Genomic DNA, 27911 nt, shown 5'->3' on the forward strand with positions numbered 1-27911 from the left:
GTTGTACCTATTGCATGAATAGGAGCTGTCATTGACGTTCCTACACGTCCCATAACATCTTCGTCTTTGTCCTTCACACTTTAGGTTAGGCAAATGACTGTTCTACCAACCATACATCAGTATTCAACGCAGGCGTCGCGAGATATTAATACTGTTTGAACACATTGTAATGTACTCACATTACAACGTGACTATAAAGTGTGAAATCCCTAATATTCTTTTTCAAATTATGTAAATTATTCGGCAACAAATGTCACACTTAACATGAAGTGCATGAAAGACAGACGGAGACAAGTTTAGCGGTCACTTTGCAATGCACAAATAATGTAGGTACGACCCCCAAGTCTCCTTTTCTTCTGCCGAAATAAAATAGATCATTATCAGCTGAGTATTTCTGGTATTAGCTGTCGCTGTGACATATTGAGGACAATGGCCAGCGGATCTGTAGTGTTTTTGTGGCCATTAGCGTTTTAATAACTGTCCATTATAGTTGTTCGTGAGATGTCCTATATGGCATGCATGTGTTTGTGGTGTTAAATGTGTCATTGTGATGGTGGAGCTCAGGGCCGGGATGCGTCCTGGTATATAAGGCCGTGTCTGGACCGCTGGTGGCAGACGAGTCCCAGCCCCCGAGAGCAGCACGCCAGTCTAGCAGCAGTCTAGATCAGGTCCTTGTGTTAGCTGAGTTTGTGAATTAAACGGAGCAATATGTTCAAGTTGGTAAGTGTTTTTTTTAGAATATTTCAAGGATTAACATAAGTAATATATTAACAGCCTAGGTATACTTGCTTAGGTACTGTTAATTCTAAGTGATGTTCAGCTGTAAAAATAAACCTGATTCCGTGCGTGCTTTACCGAATTCTAGATTACCTAATGCAAGAATATTTTTTAATACTTACTTTTTAAATAAAGGGTTTCCAAAATCATATACGAATGAAGATGATCACCCAAATACCGGTAGGTCTGGATGGTTCAGTGGTAAAACACCTAACTTTGCGCCGCCGAGGCTATCGGATTCGATACCCAGACGATTCGATACCTAGCGGGCTCATTAGTTCTCGACATTGTTTTAACCAACCAGTAAAGTAAGTCGACAGTGGACAGGGTTGATTATTGAAGTGGTGGTTGCTTCCTCAGGCCGTACTCCTGGTGGCCGTGGTCGCGATGCTGGCTCCAGCGGCGGCCAAGCCTGCGGTACTTGTAGAAACGCCAGCGTACCCGTGGGTGACCTATTCCTCGCCCGCAGCCGTCGGCGACGGCATCGTCTACCCCCTGTACTATAGCCCTTACGCGTACAACCCGTGGGGGTATGCCTCCTCGTGGTTTTGGTAATTTTGTGTGACTGAAGATTAATTATGTTTAATCTGTTGTGATTATTGTTTATGCTAAAAGTTATAGTCCAGTACGGGTGTTCGATTTGTTAACGAAAATGTACAGTTTAATGTCAAAAAGGGATAAGGTAGGATTATGTATCTCTGTTTACATAATATATTATTTAAATTAGAGTAATGATTTGTTATTTACAAATGGGAACATAATAATGATAATAATAAAAAAAAAGTGGCTGATTTCTCACTGTTACTTTGTTATATACCTACGCATGTTAACTGTTGCTACTTATTTAATTACCTATATGTGAATTTATTTATTTCAATAAACTATTCTAAGTATGGTAAATTATTATATGATTTCTATTTCGCTAGCTGTAGCTGCTCTGTAGGTACTTACGTGTTATACCAATGGCAAATTATTTCAGCACTACTATAAATAAATTTAATTGCTGAACAATTTTTCATATAGTTACAGGGTAAAATTTTATCAGTATATAAGTAGTTCACTCTCACATTGGCATGTCTTCGGGAATTTAATTTTCAATTCAGAAATTAGAGTTGCATGACTATAGGTAATTGTGTCCATATTAATTGCTTTAGTGTGTTAATCACAAAAACACCTACCTACCTGTACTGTTTACATATATCTTTACTAAGCTGTATCCAGAGAGTTCTCGTTAGGCCCATATATTATGAAATTTAGTTGCATCACAGCGGTACATAGTAACCAATACTAATTAAAACCACTTTAATTTAAACAAAACTTAAACAAGTCATAATTTTGCTGTTTTTGGGACTCATGCTCCAGAGCTGTAGTACAAATTCTACAGGAGTTCTCGATCACAGAACACATCTACTATAATCATCCATACACAATTTTGTCTGACAAATGGCAACAATTAAATTAAGCCCAGTAGGTATTCTATACTACCCATACAAAGTTGACCGCACTGTACTCGTTTGATAGATCGTATTTTCAAAGTGATTTATTTTTCATTGATGCTCATCCTCTAACTATGCACAAGTACCGACGTCAATACTAGGAATGTATGTGGCTGCTCACATCTACCTCTAGTTATTACTAGTTACTCAATGAGCTCATTATTGTTGGATTAGTATTGATAACTTCACACGCGGTGATGTGAGTCGACACATCCATGGCACTTGCAAGGTCTCCGCTGTTCGGATTTCCCCCTCATTGCTATGCCGAGTCGAATCTCCTGTTTGACAGCATAATAAGGACAACGTCAATTTAATATTTGCTGTAGGTATATTATATACAGGGTGGAATTTGTAATGCCACCTGAATACTGTAGATAGAAAATATTACTCGAAGAAAATATTTATATATTTTTAAAAAGAAACTAAACTGCATTTTTACTTAGTTTTTTCTGCAAGTATTGAAAGAAAATGGGATTGAAAAAGGAACATTTTAAATTTTTTAAAGGTATTGATTGTATAAGAGCAAATAATTGATAGATAAGTTTTATAATTATTAATAGCTAGTGATTTTTAAAAACTTCTTTAAGTAAATGTAGTTTTTTTCTTTTAAAAAATAAAGGAATGAGTGAAATTTTTTTTTAGGTACTTATATTATTAAGAGGCATTACAAAATTCCACCCTGTATATGTAAGTAGGTATACTATACTATGGATACCTACTTATTACTAAACATTAATGGTGTTATGTTTAGGTATGTAGAGTAAAAGAAACACGTTAAAATGTACATATAATAATAATTATAATTTATGTCGATATTTACAAATATATACTTAGGTACGGTAAGTTTTTTAGTGTAGACGTAAGTTATTAGATTACATTGAAGTTAAGGAGATAATTATAGTGATCGTACCATATTAATGTTAACTTTAGTTAGGGCAGATTGCACCACATACAACGAGTAGGTGAGGCATGCGATAGAACATACAGGATGTAACATTTACATCGGTTTGATACTGAACCAAAAAATCTATTACATAGGTTCGGATCTTTGTACCTACTATTTTCGTACATCTCAGAATAATTATAATATACCTTCTCACAATCTGAGACTTTCTTGTACCTTCTGATGGATCGATTCTACACCTTGTACATGTGATGCATCGCTTTATAGGTAATATAAAACATGCATTACATGTACTTGTACATACATATTAAAATTGATTGAATTTAATTAAAATTGGAGTAAGTACAAGGTTTTCATCGACCTTGTATTACTGAAGAGTATTCAATATAAGTAAGTATACACGGATATATAGTAATGAATTATGAAGGTAAGTTAAGTATACATAATATGTATATACAGCATTTTAACCCAGAGTATGAGAATGCTACGCAAGGTAGAGCGAAGCTCGCGAGTACATAAAAGTAAACTGTGGTAAAAGCTAGTAGTTAACAATCCAACTATGTAATCTTTATACTTCTAATTACAAACTTTCCTAACAATCTCGACTTCTATTATTAGACATTAAACTTTAGTCTTCATAGAATTACTATTGCTACATAATACAACGACGAAAATATGATGGTTTCACAATGATTTTTTTAAAATGACTTGAATAGTTTAGACTTTATGATATTGCGTTTTCCACAAGAATACATAATGTATGCATTGCATATGCATTATGCATCGCTTGATTAAAAAGCTAATTATTTTTTTGGATGCTGCGGCTTATATAAGTACAACTTAGATATTTAATATGTACTTAGTTAATTGTTAATAATACCTACATATTATACTTAGTTAATTGTTAATAATACCTACATATTATTAACAATTAACTAAGGTAAGTATATTAAGTGTGGAATTTTGCTAGGGCACGTGCCGATCTCACATCCGAGTTCTTTTCTTACATCATCATGTAGGTATTGACCAATCACGAATCACGGATGAAATTCCACAATATTTGAAACTACGTAGGTATTTTCAGCCGTATGTATTTTATAACGGATACGGATAGACAAGCACATGATAATGGTATAGGTACTCCCTACAAATAATTGTATACATTATAATATTATAATAGCCATAGATACAGATAACCTTTACCAGAATCCCATACTGTTGCTTAGGTATTAACTATGTACGGTCAATTTATCTACTTAACATTATGCACTAGATAATAATATACTTACTTAACTTTGTCAAGTTACTATTTAGTACATTCGAGAAGTAAAGAAGTCCTTCAAGCGAGTTCTCTGCACATATCACTGCTGCGTTCATTATACAGACGGAAAGTTTGTCCGCACTTGCAAGTCTTCACTAACTGTCCACTTCACTTTGCACTGATTAAACTTTACTGCATTAATATTTCAGTCCTATCTATTCCTCTTTCTGAACGCAGTAATGCCACCTCCTTTGGCCACCAACCTCCTTCGTTGGGTTGGGACGAAGAAGTTTGAATTTAGAAAGAGTATTTAGGTCTACTTCCTCACGCTCCCTGCAGATGGCCAGGATGTTCAGGCGACCTCCAGGTCTGAGTCGGAGTGGTCGGAGTAGCGCGGGGGCGAGGCGGGCGCGCGGGGCGGCGGCGCGCGGCACCCCCCCCGCTCCTCCTGCAGCTTGCGCAGGCGCTCCTGCTCCTCGCGCTTCTGCTTGCGCCACTTCGCGCGCCGGTTCTTGAACCACACCTGAAAGAGGATACGCAGGTTAGATACTGTTATGTACATTTTTATAATTGTTATTAGTGTTGCTGGTGCAGCAAGATGTGATGTCGTATTGTGTAACTATATTGTATCAATATAAGAGCCTACTTGTATCTACGAATACACGGTAGGATAGCTGTAATGGAATAAGATTTTATATTTAACGCGTAACTAATTTAAGAGATCTATTATCCACAACCTTTTATTTGTTAACTCTGAATGTGGGGCACTGATACCGATAAATCACAATACAGCGTATTCCATTCGAATTCCGAAAAAGTTGATTGTAACAACATTATAATACACTGCGTACCTATACACAGTTTTTTTCTCATAACATTTAATCCTGCATGTTAATCGTGGACAATTGAGTGCGAGGGGCAGCCGATCGCGCTACTGATAGAAACGTATCTGTGATGTGAAATGAAGCGGTAAAGCCAGGTAGCATTGTGCGAGGCTGTGTGGTGTCCATTGAGGCTTCCCGGTAGCGGGCGCGTCCCGGCCGGCACTTCCAGGCGACTACACCCGGCCCGGGCGCCGCGGGTGGTCGCCGCCTCCACGTCTACGACCACTCGTAGCTTGTACATCTATTGGTGATGGTCGATGGCCCTTGGCGGCTCCGAAGCGGTCACAACAGCGCGTTTCACTTACTATTGTGTCGTGATCCTTCATTCATAGTTGCTTCATTGTGAATTTAATGTGTCTTCATGCATGTTTCTGTTCAGCTTACAAAGGATTTAAAATATTACATAGATACCTAGTTGCGGATTCGTTTTGAATATGTTATTGATAGTTAGTTACACACCTTATGATTCCGCTCATTCCATGAATGGTCGTAGATTTATGAAAGAGTTACTTAAATCTAGGCACGTATGAATAAGTTATTATAAAATGCATATTTAACTTATTATGCTATCCTTATTCTTCACAAAACATATCATCTAATCTAGTTTTACCGTTATAGTTAACAGATTCAGTAGGTATTATTGTAATGATAGATATTCCTAATAAATAAATAAATGCCATATAAGTACACATTAAATCAAGTACTTCCCTAGGTATAATTAATGAATTGAAATATCAACTAACCCTACTGGCAGTACGATCTGATACCGCCCGGCGGCCGGCGGCACCGGCACAGAGAACAGCTTATATTAATTCGTCAACGAGCCCGCTATTGTTGGTGTTAATTGCATTACAAGAGTCGACGGAAGCTTCACAAAAAGCCCATTAACTTTCGGCGAATGAGTGGCGGCTTAGCACTCCCGCACTCGGCCATTCGAGGTCCCTGGAGCGGCAAATATGGCCGCCGCGAGCAGACCTGAGGGCTCCTTGCCGCCTCTGTTCGCACCAGCACCATTGTTCGCCACCAATAAGATTAACTCACACCCGCCGCTCTTTTGTCAGCCCCTGATTGTGTTGTGGTTAACTCGTTGTTGTTTTGATTGCTAGCCGATAGCTCTGAATAAAAACCAAGATCGGTTTCTGGTGCTGACTTGAGTGATTGTTGAGCTCATTCTGAACGCCGGCGGAAACAAATGCGAGGGGTCTGCGTGTATTGAAAATTTGTTTGTTATGAGGAAATCAAATAATGAATAGCCCGAAATACAAATGTTGAGGAGAAGTAGGATAAAAATTAAGAGAAAACATATATAAGACTTCAATTGCAAAATTAAACAACCGGCGGCCAGTGCAATACTGCCCTCCGGCATCTGTGATTCTGCCCGGCCAACACAAACAAAGGACCTACTCCGTCGAATCAATACAAATCCTATTTGAAAACACGTCTAACTAAAGTCAACTCCGCACAAGTTACACACAATCGCCAAAATCGATTTAACTTAACCCGAGACTAATAAATAATTCTTTGGTTAATTCTCGTTCGGAACTACAGCGCCGATCTCTGTTAAATCTTCCAATACCTGGGGATTGTGAACATGCCCTATTGTTCTTATGTCGACGAGAATGCCTAAATACCTTTGTGAATAAGCTCTGAAAGGTTTCAAGTCTCCTTGCAGGCTCCATATTAGGTAAAGACTTGTATAGGAACATTCACAAGAGTAACTTTACGTTGCATAGCTATACAGATAAATGTACAATTCTACATACAGCAGATTTGTAAATAATTTCAGCAATGTTAGATAAAATATATAGTAATTTTAGACAGTATGTTTTTGGATCATCTTTATAATTATGGGATCTTGTGATTAATCAGATTGTAAATAGCGTTAAGGCATATAATTAATATCTATATCTCTATTTACAGGTGATAAAATAGGTATTTCAGTGGAACGCATTTGAGAAGAGAGGTGAGTATTGCCTACTTCAATCGGTCTGAACAGCCGAGAGCGAAGTTTGACAATAATTTTCGGATTCAAAATGTATTGAATTTGTTACTACGTAAAACAGTTACTTCGTTTTAGCTTTGCGATAACTCCACATAATTAGAATAATGCAACAAGAAACATCGAAGTTCGCAAAAACGCACACCTAAAACAACAAACCTAAGAGTGGCATTATCGCAAAAGCATAATATTTTGCTGCTTTAAAAGGAACTGAAGAGGATATAATGCATGGACGTATCGTAACGGAGTCGTATTAGGGTTGCGAGGGTGATACGTGTTGTTGTTGGAGATGGGTCGCTGTGTCGTGGGAGGCGCCAGGTGCCGCGGCAGCGCCGGCGGCGGCCACGCGTCGACGCCTCACCACACACTCCGGCATAGGAGGATATTACACCAGGATAATGTTGCATATAGTTATGAAATTAATGTTAAATTAAGACCCAAATAGAAACATTGGGATAGATAAGTATATGATAAGAGTTCACATGGAGGTGATCCACGAAATCTGAAAATACTGAAAGTAATCGGAAACAGCAGAATAGAGAATCAAATGAACAAATTGTTTTGGACTTAAAAAGGCCATACATTTAAGTAATTGATTCATACTGCGAATTAGTTTGATTAATTAAGGAAACTTGCGATTTAATATTTTTTTAAACTAAGGTGCAACATGTTTTCACGAGCACTTTCTTTGATTTTGCTTTTGGATTAGGTAACTACGACGCATTAGGTAGGTTACATCCTATTTCCTTTAAGTGTAATCGTAAGGCTCGGCAGCTAATAGTATTCAATGGTGATCCGGCAGCGTGCGACCGCCCGGGTGCGAGCCGGCGCGCTCGGAACTTATTGTAATAATGTTGTTAGAACAAACACACCGCACCCTCCATCTTGTTTGAGATTACAATTACGGTTTTAGCGAACTGATTTATTAATGGACCGCCTGATCCGCCCTTGATACCTTAATGTCGATTTAATTTACATTCGGCCCGGTTTTTCCCGGGGCGGATAATTTCGCTAATTGTAAAATGGTTTAGTTAGGGTTCAACTGAGATGTTTTGCTTGGATTGTGTCTATTAGTTTAAATATCCGCTCGTATTTCTACAGCGTTTTGTGCGGAGTTAATTACAACATATTTTCTAAGTAAGTACATTAGTCGTATGTTCGTTCCCATGTTAATGAAAATTGAATTTCAATCCCTACAAGGTTTTGACATTCAGCACGTAGCGTAGGTTATAAAAAAACAATGTAATGATACCAATTGCTAATCTAACTTTTGCTAGCACATTATATTCTGGGATCTATAATATAGTAAAAGTACTATAAATATATTAAATAAACTGTATATGTATACAAGTATTAACAAATCTAATTGTTAATATGAAGGATGGTAAAAAAAAAATGAAAATTGAACTGTAAGTATATTGCTTTTCGTTAGAGATATCTAGGTATGTTCATTGGTGTGATGAGTACCAACAGATTTGATAAGCTTGACTTAATGCCAGTGATTATTATTCTGATACTAACGATGCCTAATACGAGATGATGAAAAGCATGATATAAAAGGTTTGTTGAAGCTTAGCTCTCCGTTCACACCTGTCGCCTTCCATCTCCCCATTAGCTGCGAAATGCATTAGTCTTTATTAAGAGCGTCCTTCGCGACTATAATTCCACAAAGGGCACTTCAAATCACACCCACCTCATTTCGGTTAATGTCAAAACATTAGTCGTCTCCGCCGGAGGCTGCCCCTCGCGTGTCACTTCGTATCAATTACCGAGTGCAAACACGCGCGCGGCGCGGCAAGGAACGACGTAAGCGACTACAATAACTAAACCGAAACCAAATTCAATTGTCAGAAGATCGCTTTAATAGTACCCCGATTTCGTCACCGATTGACAAGCGCTTTGCTAAAACGATTCTTATTTTAAAATAAACACTAAAGCCCTCGGAATAAGCGTCAGTTTAGCGGCTTCCGGCGGATTGGAGGGCGCTCCCTAGGGGCTTTCTACAAACAGCGGCTCCCCTTAACGTTATACTTTGAAAACAATAATTTGTATTGCGTATCGAACGTTTATAAATAATAGAGTGATACTCTCTGCGTGACCGGACGAGCCGGGGCCGGATCCACAGTTTTAGAGAAAGCTGATCGTATTAATAAAAGCTTTTTTAAAAGCTCTTTTCTATAAACAAACGTTAGAAAGGTATCTTATGTAAATTTGTTATCTGCAAATGGTAGTGGTAGAGGCCTTATCATATCTGTCGAGGAACCGTTGGAAAAAAATACCTACTTCAGGAAACATTACGAATAGGCGAACGTATGTAACTCAGCTCCAAGGGTAGTAGTGATCGACTTACGATTATTTAACACTATGTTTACTCCATAATGACAACCCGTAATCTCTGCCTCTGGTGAGCAAATGTATGTAAAATAGGTACATAATTACATATTCACGAATTTATTTATTCAGATTTTCTTATTCACGAATTTATTTATTCAGATTGTCAGTCATTATATTATTGGTAGTTTTCTCACTTCTAATTCAAAACATACCTACCAACATAAAATTGATTGGCAGAATTGCTTTTATTATTATTATAAATCAAATCAAAGTCGAAGATTAACTAAGTTAATATGTTAATTATCTCCCTTCCCTAACCTGTCAATCCCTCAGCTAGGTACATATTTAATAACGCAACGTTACATCTCAATTCTCATCTCAAACGGGGACTTTACGCGTCTCTAGCTGACAACAAATAAAACGTTATCCATTATAATACAGTCAGATATCAAAAATACATTATCATTATACCGGTTGGTAAGTCAAAGAGGAGGGTAACAAGCGTAAATTGAAGTTAGCGAGGAAGTTCTTTGATCAGCTCAGCTGCAGACTTACAGTGTAGGTAATAAAGGCGTTATTGCCAGTGGCGCGGGTCGGTATGACACTCAAAATGGCGGATCTCTATTACTTAGTAACATGCTGCGAGCTTCGTATCTGCTTTATATCTCCCTATTACGAGATAAGTCGGCGGGGTGCGGCGCGCGGGGTGCGGAGCGGCGGTAGGCGGGGCGACACGCCCACTTTTTCTTGTTCACATCTATCTGTCACTTGGTGGAGGCATCATTGTGCTCCTTCCCGAGCGGCGGCGGCGGCGGCGGCGGCGGCGGCGCAGCGAGCGTAGATATTACCCGCATATTGAGATGAGAGCACTGAAACTGTTGTGCGGGACGACGGGAGTGCGAATATCTCATCGAAAAAATGATATTGGTAAAAATGCTAGTATCTAAATATTGAAATTCTTCTGAAATTGGAACTAAAATATTCCTATATAAGCTAGTATTGAAGAATAATATTATAAAATACTCATAGCAAGTTTCGATAAAAAGCTTAAAACAATCTGAACAAAGGACTTACCTTTGTATGTATTTCGAGCATATTATACTTTTAAAAGTTTTCAGTAGACACTAAATTATAGGAGAAACTGGATTAAACGATTTACGCCAAGAGTACTGCTACGACGCCGCTACGCGCTACGAGCTTGCTACGACGATGTCACGCATACATAATAAAATAACTAATCATGTAATTTTGATAACCATACTAAGTAACTAATATTCGAAAGTGGAAATATTTCTATTGGCACAAGGATAGACAAGACATGCAGACATGTGATTTCTAAAAATATTTCATTATGCTTTCTACAAGGAAAGCATAATGAAATATTTTGCCAATTGTAATCGGAAAAGCTACTTTGTAAGTATATATCAAAAACCTTACTAGGCAACCAGCACATGAAATAGACCTGCAAGCTCCGGTTTCCATTTGTCCAATTACCAGCAGGTGAATGGGCGATGCCGCTCGACCAGTGACAATAATTACTTTACGGAGGCCACAGATAAATCTACATAGGTACGTCTACATGGAAAAGGAAAGGCACCCGAGATATTTAAGTGTATTTAGGCATAGAATAATGTGGAGCCGAGACGATAGTCTTGCAGTGTTGTTGTATGCGTGTAGGTGTTCGATGGCCATTTTGGAAGTAATTAGTGCTAAAGTGTAGTGAGTATGGGATACACAAAACCCTTACCTCGAGATCAACCTAATTCTCGAGAGACCTTATATACATATATATTTGGCAACTCTGCTGGACAGTCAGCAACTAACGCCAATAAAACTGGGCAACTCCTTCACCACGGCGACCGACCGGCAACCAGCTCGTGTTGGTTGACACGACAAAATCTTTATCCGAAGAAGTCATTTTTTTTTTGTTTTGTGTACTATCCTGTGTTTGTGTTATTAGCGTATATGTAAACTGTTGTTCTGTGTAAGTGGTGTATTCGTGTACAGTGCGACAAACTTATCTGTTCCGGTGAGAGCGAACTAAATTGATCCATATCTCATTATTTACTAATGAATTTGAATTATATATTGATATATAGATTAGATGGGTTTATTGAAACCACAAGAGCGAATTACCACTACTGGCAAACCTAAAATCTTATAGAATTAAGAAATATTACACATTTACGTGAGCTGTCACCGGAACAGATAAGTTTGTGGCACTGTAGCTCTAAATAAATGTCTTTTCTTTCTTTGTGAATGTGAAAAAATGAGTATGACTGATAATAACATAGAGGGATAAAAATTAACAACATAATAATTGTATGGCTAAATTACGGGGCAGTTTAAGATGAAAAATTTATTGCGAATTCATTCATTTCTTCCGTATAAGCTTTCTTACTTCTCAAGATGGGTTTTACTCAAGACTAAGATAAGTAGCACAAGGAGGCATTTGAGATTTACAATCACGGGAATGAAACGGGTCCCGTATATTAATATACTGTTTAAAACTCTATATATTATTTAAAGTCAAGAAAAATAAATGAAAAGAGCTGGTTACTCAATGTCATTAAACTCCCTTTATAACAAGATCCACATTGTCTTCTCGTCAGCGCTGGGGGCAATCAGTAGGTACATAATCACAGACGAGGCGCTAAAGTCTGGATAACGGGGGGCAATCTTAGGCTACCAATAGATATATACAAACTTTATCCTACAGTTTCAAGTAAGTCAGAGGTATAGTATGTAAGTACATACTTAAAAATATACTCGCGAGCAATGAAAAAAATAATCTTTTTTTTTTAATTTAGGTAGTTGAACACAATATTCTTAATTTATAGTTTGGCTATATTCTGATGCGCTTTTACATGTTATACTACGTTATTGAGCTACTATTTTCTTTTTGGGAGTAATTTGGTGCTATGTCATGGGGACTTTTTTATTGCTCGCGAGTGTAGTATGTAGGTAAATGTTTATAAAATGGAATACGTTGGCATTGTTTACTAAATACACACATGTTCCATAATTTAACTGTACCTATCTAATTTATTGTAACTACTTATATGTATTATGTTTAAGTGGAACAAATAAACGATTTATCTATCTATCTATCAATCTAAATAGAATACCACGTACATCTATTATGGCTGGGATTTGGACTAGGAAGCGCAGGAACTAACAACTACTTATATACTCTGTCCATTATATTATTGGTTTTTAGACAGTTCAAATCCCATACATTTTTGACGACTGCAAAGGAAAACCAACTTTACTTACCAGACATAAGGAAACGTCATAAATACAATAACATAGTGGAAGCTATATAATGAAAAAAAAAACAAAGGACCGAATACGAGAATTTCAAGCGAACATTCTGCGCTCTTTTACGCCGTTCGCCAGAGGCTTCGCTTTCACTTGGGAGACAAGATTACTTGGCTCATTAATTATTAAACGTTATTTAACTTTCAACCCTGTCTGTAGAACAATGCCAAGTCGCCCTTTCTGTTTGCCATTTTGCCAAATATTGTACCACATCAAGATAATGAACAAAAATTTCGCGTTAACCTGACGTGCAGACGAGGGAATGGTAAGTACTTGTTTCACATTTAAGGCTCCGTTGCCAAATGAAAAAAAAATAAATTGTTATGATTCGTCTTTTCGTCCGTCCGTATGTCATAATAAAAAAAAAACCGAAGTGCACCATAGCCATATTTATACCAACATGAGAAATAAGTATATCATCATCAAGCAAGCATCATTAATTGATTAACACTGAAACCTTGTATGGGTTGACTACTCACATGATTAAAAGAAGAGAGAAATAACATTTTCATTAAATAAATTGGGTTTCAGTCGATAAATTATTTTAATTAATACTTTATTATGATGAAACAGCTTTTTGGTATTCCTGAAACTCTCATGACATACTTGGCTTGTGAGTGGTTATACATATACATACATGCTTGATTATTTAAAACACTGTAATTTAGGTACTCTACATTACATAAAAGTGAATGATTCCTTGATTGTTTTGATACAGTTACTTTGAAGATATCAGTTTTAGTTATAAGATAACGCTATTGTTTATTGTGTTCTTTGTTATCTTCGTAATAATAGTATTGATTGATAGCTAAATCGTATAGCTAAATTATCTGTAAGTCATTGCCATTTCCACACCGAACAAAGATTTCTGACTTGATTACTTTAGCATAATATATTATTATTATGTATCGTATTTGATTTGAATCAATCATTAACTTAGGTACTTGTCGTCCTACTATTAAATAAGTTTGGTACATTTATCCGAACGACCCGAGTCCACCTTGTTTCTATTATATGCCAACAAAGCTTGTTTCTCTAGTTCTGCTTTGACTCTATGTACGCTTTGTCACTGTTTAAATTCACTTTGTAGTTTTTGGAGCACGGTGCTTTTAAACCCTTACACAAAACAAAATGGCGTTTTTATTTCGGGCATTTTATTTAGCGTGTAGTTTGTACGTACAGCGTTTAGAGTGTACGCACAGCATTGAAACAAAGCGGGGTAAACACGTGAACAGCGCGGCGCCGCTCCGCCAAGTGTTGCGGGCGCCTAAACAAAAGCGAGTTAATAATGCAGTTTCCAATTGCCGCTAAACAAATAACAGGGGCCGCTGAATGTGCGCTTTTTACTCGCTGCCTTTTAATAACTTAAGAGGCTGAAATGTTGATAATATGTATAGATGCGAATGCGAAAGTTTGAATGTGAAATTGTGACGGCACTGATGACCATAAAATATGATTTAAAACACTGTAATTCGATTCGGAAGGCAGCAGATTTAAATGTAACAATGAAAACCTACCTAGATTCTTTGTTAAAAATAGCACTCAACAATGAGCTAAAATATCAAATTATGATATACTTAGTTAGATTAGAAACTGCTACCTACAGAAGTTTTTTTAAATCATTTGTAGCAAACTTCTTCATACAACTATATCCACGGCTTTAGAAGCGCCCAAGTAATGATCAGCAAAATCGGATTTAAGATAATGCTATCATACAATCATAATATGGAACATCTTTGTATATAGCACGATCTATGCCAAAATTTTACTAGATAGAATTCATAAAAATAATATAGAATTATAGATTGAAATTAGAATAATATAGGTTTCATATTAGTTATCCTTATACATAGAACAGCGCGGATTCGGGTATGGTTATCGGGAAACAGAATAACTCTATAATTAATAAAAAAAAATATTTTTTAAAAGTGGTTTTTCAAAAAGTGACAAATTTTAATTTCTTAAAAAAAGACTGCGTTAGGTGGTAGGGGTAGTAGGAAGTAGGAGGAAGCAAGTTTTTTTTCACCGACGGTGCATTAGTAAAATTCCACTCCATGTAGGTACATTTGCTACACAATCGTTTAATACAACAATCAAATCAATGTTCTGTTTCTAATTTATTTGTTTCATTCACATTTGTCGGGCTTCATTCATTAATTCAATAAACGTAACTTACTTCTTTATCTCAGAAAGTTCGGCGATCGTTATTAATTTTGTTTGATATTTAAAGTGGAACCCCTGTTTTACTAATAATTGAAGCGGCAAGTTTGGCAAATCGGAAAAACAGCGTGATCCGGGGCGAAGCCGTACGACGGACCCTCATTAACCGCTGTGTTGTGCTCCACCGTCCGCGTCCCCGGCGGCGGCGGCGGCGGCGGCGGCCCGGCCGGCCCGGTCCACAGCCTCACCATAAATAAATCAAATTTAATTAACTCAGATTAATTTTCGCGGTTCCGTCACCCGCCTTGCCACGCGATCCCTTTTTATAAAAGCTCTTAGCTGAAGTTTCGTTTAGCTATTTCCTACGGATTCTGTATTGAAAAATAATTAATTACAGGGTTGCATTACAGGCACACACGAGTGTGACCTTTGTGCTCCTTGATGGAAAACCTTAGAAGTTTTAAACGTTTTTGGCGGAGCGGGTGTCGCTAACGGTGAAGCGATGTACGAATAAAGGGCGTTCGCGAGACGGTGACTTTCTCTAGTCAGTGAGTGAGATAAGTCGTGTCGGCGAGTGGGCCGCGGGGTGTTTGCTCGCTACCGTGTTGTGTGAGGAGCACTCAGCGCCCACCCAGGCCGCTCTCCAGCCACTGAACTACTAACATCACTTCACCACCGCACCACAAAATCAACCTTACTACGTATCTTGTAAGGGCGACTCGGATCCTAAGTCCGTTACCTTGACTATTGTTTACTTATTTACGCAAGGTGCTTTCGGAGTGAAGGAATTTCGCAAATTCGATATATTGGATTACCGTTTGTTGCAGAATTCTTACTATGCAATATTTTATGAATTGTTCAATAAGTTCATTTTTAAAATTTTAGGAACTAGGTATAAAATCATGATATGATAAAATAAATGGATAGATCGTTTTTATTAGTGCATGCTGTCACGCTATTTCATTTCATTTAATTTAGCAAAAAGACTTGACGTACAAACTTAGTTTTAAATTACTTTATATTCCACAACTCCTTACTTTGGGATGATTTAGTTGTATAAAAGTAGAAGAAGGCAGTGATTCTGGACCACCCGCACCGCACTAGTGACACTGAAGAGGTTATAGAATAGCTGAGTCATGTCCACTGTTGACGCGCGCTGCTCACCGAGTTACGCTCATCCCATCACACACGACAAGTAGCTTCTGAGTACGTATTCGATAGTTTAGCCCAGTGTGTAGGTATAAGTTAGGCAAACGTAACGGAAACAATGATATGACTTTAACATATCGTTTATAAATTTGAATAATTAAATACACGAGAATCTAAAGAAAATCTGATAAAAAATACAAGATGTGGTTAATGTGCATATGGATCGTTCTTTACAACTTATCGCTTTGTGCGGAGATGTATGAAGCCGCGCAAATTCACCAGAATTCCTTCAATATCGACGACAAAGGAGTTTTAATGTGGCTACAATAAATAAAACTCGATTGGAAATCATAATAACAATACAACTTCAAACGAAATCATAAATTAAAAGATTATTGTTCCTTATAAAAGGTAAAAGCAAATAAGTATTACCTATAAGTACCTTTCAAAGGACACGTTAAAAGTACTCAGTAGCTAGCAATCCACAAAATCACTCAATACCTACCATTGGTCTTAAAATTGCGAGGACATAATTTTATAAGATGTTTCGCACGTAGGTATGTAATGGCTCAAGTGGCGTGTTTATAACCGATAGACTAGACCAGACAGGATGAACATTCCATGGAAACACAAGTCAAAAACACAAATAAATAAGTAGATGTAACGACTCACCTCAACCCGCTCCTCCTTGAGGTCGACCCTGAGCGCGAGCTGCTCTCTCAGCACCACGTCGGGGTAGTGGGTCTTGTCGAAGGTGTTCTCGAGCTGCTCCAGCTGCTCCTCCGTGAAGATGGTGCGGTGGCGGCGCTTGCGCTTGGGCGGCGGCCCGGCGAGCCCGGCCAGCGCGGCGGCCGCGTAGCCGCCGTACAGACCGGCGTACCCCCCCGCGCCGCCGGAGCCGCCCACCCCGCTGACGCCTGTGAGGAGGAAGCGCGCTGTTAGCTGTTAGTTCGATGTTCTCAAGTGTGGTGATTGTTGCTGGCTAAGATTAAGATACGGGGAATTAGTGTGAGTGAGAGACTAGATGTAGTTTAAATTAGATATTTTAAATTTTATAGTTCTTTTGTAAGTTAAATGTTGAAAAAAAATTGATTGTGTGATTCCTAAGTATGCCTTTCGTGTAGAGAAGGTCAGGAACCTGAAATCTTAGTGGTCCTGATAATTATACAAATAACTCAAGATAGTAGAAATAGCCTTTGTTAAGGAGAGGTTTTTATTAGACTACTTCATAGAGAGGTTCAAACTGTTTTAATTCGATTATTTTGGTAAGTATATGGCTACAGTCTACTCTGTGTTTGTAACTAAGTACTGATATTAAATTATGATGAATTATGTTTATGTCAGTAGTTTTTATTGAAATATAATCATTTAATATGTTTGTAGTTTTACATTATTAACACAGATTCGAATAATAAAATAAATTACCATAGTTAACTTTTGTTTAAATCGTGAAAGTACTCGTATACACCCTAATTTGAATATTATTGAGTTGAAACGATTTTTAGTATTTCAGTCACAAATGCAGCCATATGTTTTTTACTACTCAATGGTTTGGTAGTCTCTGATATTAAATTCATTGATAAAGGTAATAATAGCTATGTCGTATTACAAATAGTTTCACTACCCGAAATTTAACACAGTATGATGAAAAATATTACTTCAATACAGGGTGTCCCGTAAATAGTGAAGTGAATTCTAAACAACTTTTATTCTATAACGAATTTCCAAAAGTGATAGACCAAAAGTTGTTCTATAAATAATCGTTATATTATTTGAATGCACGATTGTAAAAACCCACCTAAAACCATTTTTTTAACTTTTGAGATTTTACTCTCAAAACGTCTATAGCAATCTATAGGAATACTTTTAATCGATTGAAAAGTTTCAAAAAATATGATATCGGTTGGATTGTTACAATCATGCCTTCATTTAGATAAATAAGTAAATGCTTTAATGAACATTATTTGTAAGTTCTAAGGCATTTTCGTGAACCCGTTAAATTCTTTTCTAGGGATATTAATTTCGTAGCCGTAGCATGCTACGACGACCGTCGTAGCGCGTAGCACTTACGTAGCTCTGCCTGCTTCGCTTGAGTGAATTTCACATTTTGAGTTTTTCTAAACGTTGTACCTACACTAATTTGGAATGGAAATTGTTTTTTTAGTATTGTTTCTTTATGTCACTTGTATTTCTTGATATAAATTATGAGAATTAAAACCATTTAACCATTTTAAGTCTTGCAGTAGAAAAGATAAACACACCGATATTTAAAAAAACTTGTATGTAGAAAAGTACCGCGCACACGTCTCGCCGCATCAGTGTAATTCGCCTCACCGCCAGCAGCGTGGAAAAATCGCGACTTAGAGAGAGTGCGGAGGCCATCGAACCGTTAACAATATTATAAGGAACGGGAAAAAATCTGTACTTTGCATACTTCCTCGAGCCACGGGAGGTATTACATTGTATTTATTTCCTGTGGAAATTTAAAAGCTTTTAAGGCCGCCGGCGTGTTTGTAAGGAGATATGAAGCTGGCGGCCGCCGAATAAGCTGTATCGATTTATGCGATCTGCCGGTACTGTCGGGCTACGGAGACCGGCCGTACTGGTAGCGGGAAATTGAAATCTATACCTTTTACTAAAGGTCGAAAAGGATGAATCAATATTTATAGTCTTTTTATATTATACTGTGTTTTCTAAGAAATCATTATTTATATTTACTAATGCCGGTTTCAGCGTTCCAGCTTATTGAGTACTTGTATTATATTATAGTAAAGTACAAGTAAGTAAAAAAAAATAGTCATATATTACCCATCCGGATAGTCTCAAATGGGTACAAGGACTTAACAAATACGAGCTTAGTGTGCTGGTGCTGCGGAAGATTTTTTTGATACACCTATATATTTATTGTAAATAGGTATCTATCTTAACCTTTAACCTTATTAATTATACCTTAGCTAAGCCTTAGTTTACTTTTTGTAAAAAATAACTTGCTGATAGGTACTTGGTTAATTATTAGACAGACTTCATAAAAAGTTTACCCCAAGATTTTTCATAATTTCCTGTTAAAAGTTCGTAAAACTTCGCGATCAGAAAATTAAAATAATTTAAACCTTTTAATATTATAATCAAGGAACAAATTACTTTTATTCACTTGGGCCAGACAATTTTTCCGGTGATTTTTGCAATTTCATTTCAAAAGTGTGTTTTTACACGTAGGTCTCTTCGTAGTAAGTCGGAGTAAATAAAATTAAAACATTTTTTCTCTGTCTCCATTTGCACCGCTAATATGTAGATGGATTGATTAAACATTTAATTAACTTTTACAACACTCATCATACACTAATGAAAATAATGATAGGCTAATACTTTGGAGCCGAAAATGACGAGTGCATACCTATACAGGGTGTTGCAAAAAGGGTATACTAAGCCGAAACCTACATGTGCAGCATGGTATGTCTAAGCCTGAAACTAGGTTTCGGCTTAGTATACCAATTTTGCAACACCCTGTATATTTAATGCTGTGGAATTGAAAGGAATTAGCATAAATCATAAAAAGTAAATTTAATGAAAAACATCTTCGATCTAAAAAAAGCCTTACTTGATGGTAACTATGTATTAGTAAAACCATAATTGGCGATAAGATAGGGTTTTTTTCTTATTCATGATTATTACTGAAACACATTTTTTTTGTTGTGACAAAGCTACTCAGTTGAAGCTAGTTTACTATATGGTTAGTAATAACAAGGCATATAAGTACGTTTTACTATCTGGTGTAAAATCGAGAAAATAATGTATATGTCGCAGGTATCTGGTCGAATCTCCGTTTTGGTTGAATCACTAGCGCGTTCATTGGATGGCGCTATTCAGTTGTATGACTAAAGGACAACTCGTCAAGTCGTTGATTGTAACGTTCGACGTCTTGACTGAACGTCATTCAGCGAAGTCGTTTAATAGGATATAGTATAGCAACTTTGTAATGTCTGGTTAGGGTGAACATGACCAGACAAGAGTCAACAAAAAGACTATGTTACAAAGCCCTTACTTATCTCACAAACTAACTAAACTATAAAAACAACCAGATTCCTGCGACATATATAAGTGCGGTGTTCATCAGTCAATAGCCAGTCAGTAAGTAAGTAGAAATATCTATACCTCGCATATAAACTGGACTAATTTAAGCAATTCACTGTTGTTATCCGAAATAATTTTGTTTCAATCTCCTTGTTCGACCGCCTTTTACCATTACTTTTTTATTATTCTTGCTTTAAACAGTTTAAAAGCAGCGCCCAGGGGATGTTTAGATTTTTAAAACGCTCTCATATTACTGCGGTTTGGATGAGATTAGACGGGCCCTACACATGGGATGGGGCGACGAGACTTCGCCATTATACACTCATAGTATTAATGAATTCTGCGGGCAAAGTTAAATTTCAAATATAATAATAGGTACTGATTTTTATTTAAACAAACAATAAATTGAAATACTAAGCTCTAAAACTAATAGGTACTTAATTAATAATTATGATCTTGAACACTAACTTCTACATAGTAGGCATGCGGTTCATAAATTTTGGTGGAATTTCACCAAACGTTAAACGTATTTAGTCACCTGTCAAATCACGGGGTCTTTCATATTAGAAATAAGTACAGTAGAGGAGAGTACCAATCTTCTAGATGACTTAATTTTTTTTAGAACTATTGTAAATTTATAAATGCTTATTACGACTCTGTGTCAGTATAATTCCATCAAAATATAAAATATGTATACATTCTGTGTAAAAAGTATCGGGACTTTATCAATAAAACACAAAATGTTTGTTATTCATCCAAATTTATTTTATTACCTTCAAAGTATGCTCTTTTAGAATCGATACATACAGGGTTATTGGTAAGTAGACCTGATCCTTTTAGGAGGTGATAGAGGAAGGCATTTCCAGTCGATTATACCCTATAATGCATTATCCGAAACTTAACCATTTCTAAGATATTTAATATTTAATGATTTTTTGAATTTTTGCCACAATTTCATGTTTAAAACCGAAAATAAAAAAAACTAGCCATATTTCAATACATTTTTTGTTTGTTTTGAATTAGTAACATCTTAATAAAATTATTAAAATAATCAAATGTGCATTATTCGACTTAAATTAGACACAACACCTCAAAATAGATAAACATTTTTAAAAAATATTCAAAACCTAAAAACAAATAAGTTAATTTAAAAAAGAATTTCATATAACAATTTTTTGTGCACTTCAGCTTAAAAACATTGTCAACTTATAATCGATTTAGGTATCACCAAGATATGGCCAAAACAATCAGAGAAGGCGGACAAAATTCCACAGAAAAACTAACAAAATTAGCGCAATTTAAAGGTAAAAAGTGTGATGGTTTTCAGTCCTGTTCACATTAGTATGGAAACCCCTGTTGAGTTTTCTCCGCCTTCTCTGATTGTTTTGGCCATATCTTGGTGATACCTAAATCGATTTGATATTGAAATATCTCATTTGAAAGCTTATAAGTTGACAATGTTTTTAAGTTGAAGTGCACAAAAAATTGTTTTATGAAATTTGTTTTTTAATTTAACTTTTTTGTTTTTAGGTTTTGAATATTTTTTAAAAATGTTTATCTATTTTGAGATATTGTGTCTTATTTAAGTCGAATAATGCACATTTGATTATTTTAATAAGTTTATTAAGATGTTACTAATGCTAAACAAACCAAAAAAAGTATTGAAATATGGCTAGGTTTTTTATTTTCGGTTTTAAACATGAAAAAATCTTTAAATATTAAATATCTTAGAAATGGTTAAGTTTCGGATAATGCATTATAGGGTATAATCGACTGGAAATGCCTTCCTCTATCACCTCCTGAAAGGATCAGGTCTACTTGCAAATAACCCTGTATATGCCAACAAATTATCCAATCATCACAATTTTTTATATGCTGTTAATCAAGAGTTGTGTTTAGTACTCACGGCGAATTTTCCTTAAATTTTCCGATTTTGTCTTCAATCGATTGAAAACAGTGCCTCGAAGTGGTAATTTGAGTTTTGGAAAAAAATAAGCTAGAGCCGTGATACCTGGTTAATATGGCGGATGCTCGATGGTATTTGTTGAGTTTTTGCCCAAAAATTAATTCACAATGATGATCCTTGTGCGATATGTGTGGCATATATGTATCGATTTAGTATTATTTAACTTTAGTTTGCAACCGTTTTTCTCAAAACGGCCACGTTTGTGCCGACAAACGGAAGATATGTTTTGGATTTAACCTCAAGGAAAATATGTGTAGTAATAATATGGCTAATTTTACTATAAATTTATAAAATCGATCGATCTGACTGAGAATCAAACATAGAAGTAATAAAAAATGACAAATTAAAAGGGGGAGGGAAGAATAGATAGATAGATAGAATATTCTTTATTTGTACACACACATAAAATAAACTTAAATAACTTAAATACTAACACATGTAAAAAAATGGCGGCCTTATCGCTTAAAGCGATTTTCTCAAGACAACCTTAGGGTGGACGGATATTTATAATCAAAGAGGGGTCAAGTGTACTAAAAGAATTCTAAAGGAATAATTAAAATGAGGATGAGTTTTTTTAAAGTTACGATTGCCTAAAAATTTTAGTCGTATAAGAATTTATTTTGACATTTAGGGTGACTGCGCCAAATATTCAAACAAAATTAAAAATATTTCTCTCTTGCTTCGATAGAATACTAACTCAGCACGACACCAATAGACTTACCTAATTACGTTTAAATATCTGGTGCAAATGGAACTGGGGGGAGACTTGCATCAATCATTTACTAAAATGAAATAAAATCTGTTGCTCTCTTGCTTTGACAGTAAACTGACCGACCAGTACCCGTATCACGAAAATTCGAGCTAACGAATAGAATCGAATGCGAGTGCGACTATTGTCAATTTGACAGCACTTTCGAACACTTTTTACCTTTCGAATGAGTTTCGAAAAGAATGACCACAGAGTACATAATATTATTCTGACAATGACCTATGGAATGATAGCTGTCAAACTTTCGCAAATCTATACACCGCCATTTTGTTGTTGACAGGTTGACAGCACTTTCGAATAGACTATCGAATAGAATGTGCTGCGTTTTTTCCGGATCGCTGTACAGTACAGCGCTCATTCCATAGGTCATTGTCAGAATAATATTATGTACTCTGTGGTCATTCTTTTCGAAACTCATTCGAAAGGTAAAAAGTGTTGGAAAGTGCTGTCAAGTTGACAATAGTCGCACTCGCATTCGATTCTATTCGTTAGCTCGAATTTTCGTGATACGGGTACTGGTCAACACTATATTTAATTTCGTTAAAATATTTTTACGAAATTAAATATATTGAAAAAAAAAAGACATGGCGCTACACTCCCATGTAAGTAGTAGATAGTATAAATTAGTAGTTTATACACCCGCTTCAGTTAACGAGCAGCGGATATAATGAATGAACACACTTGATTAGGTGACTTCCTCTAAATTATCAAGTAAAATGTTTGTTAGTCGACTACGCCGCTTACTACAACAAATATGTTGAAAGACCACCCAAAACAGTAAAAATATATACATACTATATTACACAGGCCCCATAAATTATGAACGAAGCCTGAAGCGCAAATTAATATTTATTTATTCAATAACTTAACTTAATTGAACTCATATGCCATTTTTGCTATCAAGAAATCAACGGTACAAGTCAATAATTATCATTATCATTATTGCCGCGGTTAAAGTAATAATAATAATAATAAGTGGGGACATTGCACATACGGCCATCCGAACCTAAACTAGGCAGAGCCTGTAATATGGGTATCTGACAGTTGATATATCTTCACAGACCATGATCACAATCCATCACAACCTTACTGCTGGGGCACGGGCCGCACGGGTCTCTTTCCAATGATGGAAGGGTTTGGAATGCCTAGCCCATCACGCTGGCTGGGCAAACAACCTTGTGCTTAAATAGTTGTCGGGTAAGTGAGCAACCCACTGACTGTCAGATGTTTTCCAGCTTCCCGAAGTTTCTTATATACCTTCACGACTGCTGCCGAAACAGTAACCGGGACCTTGGCTTAACGTGCCGTCGAAAGCACGGAAGCGCCCAGAAAACAACCACTGGAAATCCCATGTGATGGGTGACGGTGCCATGTGTTGCTTAACTTCAACGATCAGTTATGGTCACTGAAACTAGCTCGACTACGGACGCTTCGGACATTATTACTTTCGGTGAACAATGACTGCCAGGCGCAATATCATTTTACGGCAACGAGATATTTTAATTGGAACTAGATGGAGTGTCAGTGCAAAATAATTTTACAAATAACAACACACACACAATAATAAAAAGTAATAATATACCAACTATATAAATTACAAAAAAAAAATTTTTTTAGAACAATTTATTATCTGAAAGTTATTTAATTCTGAAGTTGGTGCCATTGCATTGCCATGATTCGAATTCGTTTTTAATCACACCAATTTCAAAAATGCATTATCTGCTTAGCTTATTTAAGTATGTATTTTAACTATCACATATTACTACTTTTTAGTACCTTGTTTTTAGTGATTTTTATAATCTTAAAAAATGTATACATATAAGTATGACGGTTCATAAGTGAAATAAAGGGGTTCCCCTCATCTCGCCTAATCTTTATTGCTCAAAACTCGTTTCGCATAACTCGTAAGGTCTAAACTTGTTTGGTTGCATCATCACTATGCCAAGTCTTACGTGGCATAAGGCTCGTTTCGCCGAAAACTCTTTTGGCACAATCTTGAAACACGTAAGTCTCGTTTGCTCAAATTGTTCATATAACTATGTAATCTTGTTTCTCCTAATATTATCTTAATAAATAATATATTAAGTACCTACTTATGTTGTAAATGTACAAATTGTGGTATTTTTCTCATACATCCCGAAAATCACGATATTGAATTATTGAATTATCAAAATATCGAAAGTTAATGACAATTATAATTATTACAAACGCCATTAAACCCCATGGGATCGAAACCTAAAGATAGGTGCGACGACGAGCAAAGCGAGGAGGAGCGTGTTAGGTGCACATTTTTGTCAGAAGCGGAGCGGAGCGTTTCCTACATACAAGGAAACAATACAAGGCACCAGTTGTTCCAAGTTAAAGCCCGAATATTATTACTTTATATAACCTACGCATTATTTGCATTATTAGACTATTCAAGATTTGGCCATACCATTATTAGGCTAAACAATATTATGCAAAATATCTTTTTACTAAACGAGATTTATGCCATACGATTTTCGGCGAAACGAGACTTAGACCAAACGTTACTATGCATTACGAGATTAGGCAAATAAACCTTATGCCAAAAAAGGTAGAACCGAAATAAAGTGGTACTGTGACACTTTAAAGTAGTAGGGGAACCCGGGGTAAGATGGGGTCGCGGGGTAAGACGGGACCCCCAACATATATGCAAAACTATACATCTTAGGAATCTAAGTAATGAGCCAATAGAAAGGCTTAAATGATTGACTTTTAGTGCGCCAGTGACAGCAGGTGTGAGCGCATGCGTTTTTTGTGTAAGCTCAATTGTTTGTTTTTGAGTAGTGTCCATGTTATTTTTGACCGGTAGAAACAAAGTCACAACACAGTAAGTAAAACAGTGGCATTTTTGGTAATTGTGTCTTTTTATTTAAGGTTTGGTACGCTTTGTTTAAATATGTGCAAAATCACTTTAACATTGAAAATATTTTTTTATGAATTATTTTTATAAAAAATATAACGTGGGGCAAGACGGGGTATTTTTGGAGGGGCAAGATAGGGTACGGATCTAGCTTGGTAAAGTTTTTTTTTTCTCCAACCCGATATTTGACATTGTAGAAGGGCTCTAAAAGGGCTACAGGGAAGTAGGCTAAAAAGACAAAGCAGATACTGCCTACGAAGAAGAATAACAACCAAGATGACTGTGTCTACCTCTACTTGAGGATATCAATAGTCCTACTTTAAATCTAAGGAAAAGTGGGTCGGATTTCAAAGGTGCAGGCGTTGGGCTCACACTGCAGGTGCTGGTGTTGACGATAAAATCACAGAAGAAGTGTTGTTTGTCTGTTTTGTGCCCCACATAGTATACTTACCCCATCTTACCCCGTACATGGGGCAAGATGGTTTATTTCCCATTTTTTACATTTCTTAAAATAAGTCAATTGTAATGATTACTTTTTTGGCAAAAGTTATGCCAAAGTGTTCGTCATTAAGTTCCTAATGAGCCATAAATAATTGATAACGTTGTGGTTATAAATACCTGTTGTTTTTTTAATTTTCCCTTAGCGACCCCGTCTTACCCCGGGTTCCCCTAAGTATTATTTCTTCATGCTAATTTAGACAATGGAAAACAACCAATTTTCAATTTGTGATTGTCGCTGTAGTTTATCAATCTGCATAATAAAAAAACATACTGAGATTTGCTAGTATTATTCTTGTAGTATACAGCCTGGTTACAAAATTCCTCAATCCCCTTTAATAGGCTGTTCCAGTAAGTATAACACATTTTGTAATTTCCAATAAAAATGTTACTTTTGTTAATATAGACAGCACAACTAATCTGTTATGATTTTAAAAACTGCTAACACTTTCCTTTTGGTTTTATTAACTGCGGTACAGTTAGGTACCGGATAATTTGCTTATTTCTGATTTATAATAAAAATAATAATATTTAGAACAAACATAATTTAAACCCAGTCGCAATCTAACAACAGCAGTTAAAAATTTTTTGTTGATGAAGGGAACAAAAAATTTTGGACTTGTTGAACTATAGCTACTGTGCTATAGCTGCCATTCCGACGGCGCCGGCGGATTAATAATTACATTAACTTTTAAATGGACATCATATATTTTTTTACCTTAACCACGGCACGATATATCCACCAAAGATACCAGAATTAAACTTTAGTAACATACCAAAGAAGTCATGAGCCCTATGGAAGGGCGAGTGCGTGAAGTGGTGCAGCTGCAGCGGCGGCAGCGGCGGCGGCGGGCGCGGCGCCAGGATGCTGTCGATGGTGAAGAGCGGCGGCGGCGCGCGCTCCGGCAGCGAGCCGCCCAGCAGCAGCGCCGTGCTCAGCAGCGCCGGCCCCTCGCGCCGCCACGCGCCCTCGCCCGTCGCGCCCATCGCTCACCGCCACAACAAACAAGACACGACACACATTTACACGAGGGAGATTTCTGTTTTTTATCACTACACTAACAGTCCGATTTAAGATAAATGTCTAATGCGTTTGTAGCCGTACGTAAACAAGCCGCAGCTTCATGACAAGACGTAAGCCGGCGGTGCAGTGCGCGGGACGCGGCGCGGCGGAGCGAGGCTCGGCGTGTGTGCGGCGCGGCCGCGGCGGGGCGGGCGGGCGCGGGGGGCGGGCGGGCCGAGGGGCGGCGCCGCGCTCGCCCCGCCCACCGCAGCTTAATGGATGTGACAACATGACGCACCCAAACAGATTATATGGTAATCCTATATAGCTACGTTGGTACGATGAGTTAGAATACAAACTTTTTTCAGTCACTTAATGTATTTCGTGCGAATCGTTAAATTTATGAAAGGTGGTGTTTTTGTAACGCTGAAATGT

At 36.8% G+C, this 27911-nt stretch overlaps 1 protein-coding gene and 1 long non-coding RNA gene across 2 annotated transcripts; one reads left to right on the plus strand and one right to left on the minus strand.

The window, feature by feature from the left end:
* On the plus strand, positions 1-1571 carry LOC125489297. Its single transcript, XR_007266867.1, has 2 exons — positions 1-720; positions 1138-1571. It is a non-coding gene; the product is annotated as an uncharacterized LOC125489297 (long non-coding RNA).
* A 3219-nt stretch (positions 1572-4790) lies between these two features.
* LOC105394638 (visual system homeobox 1) lies at positions 4791-27644 on the minus strand. The gene is made up of 3 exons (XM_038118897.2): positions 27250-27644; positions 16958-17202; positions 4791-4961 (listed from the first exon to the last, which is right to left on the minus strand). Exons 1-3 carry the CDS (start codon positions 27458-27460, stop codon positions 4791-4793), a joined length of 627 nt encoding a protein of 208 aa, XP_037974825.1. The 5' UTR covers positions 27461-27644.
* Between the last annotated feature and the right edge of the window lie 267 nt (positions 27645-27911).

This window comes from Plutella xylostella, chromosome 12, assembly GCF_932276165.1.
Source record: "Plutella xylostella chromosome 12, ilPluXylo3.1, whole genome shotgun sequence".
NCBI classification, from domain to species: domain Eukaryota; kingdom Metazoa; phylum Arthropoda; class Insecta; order Lepidoptera; family Plutellidae; genus Plutella; species Plutella xylostella.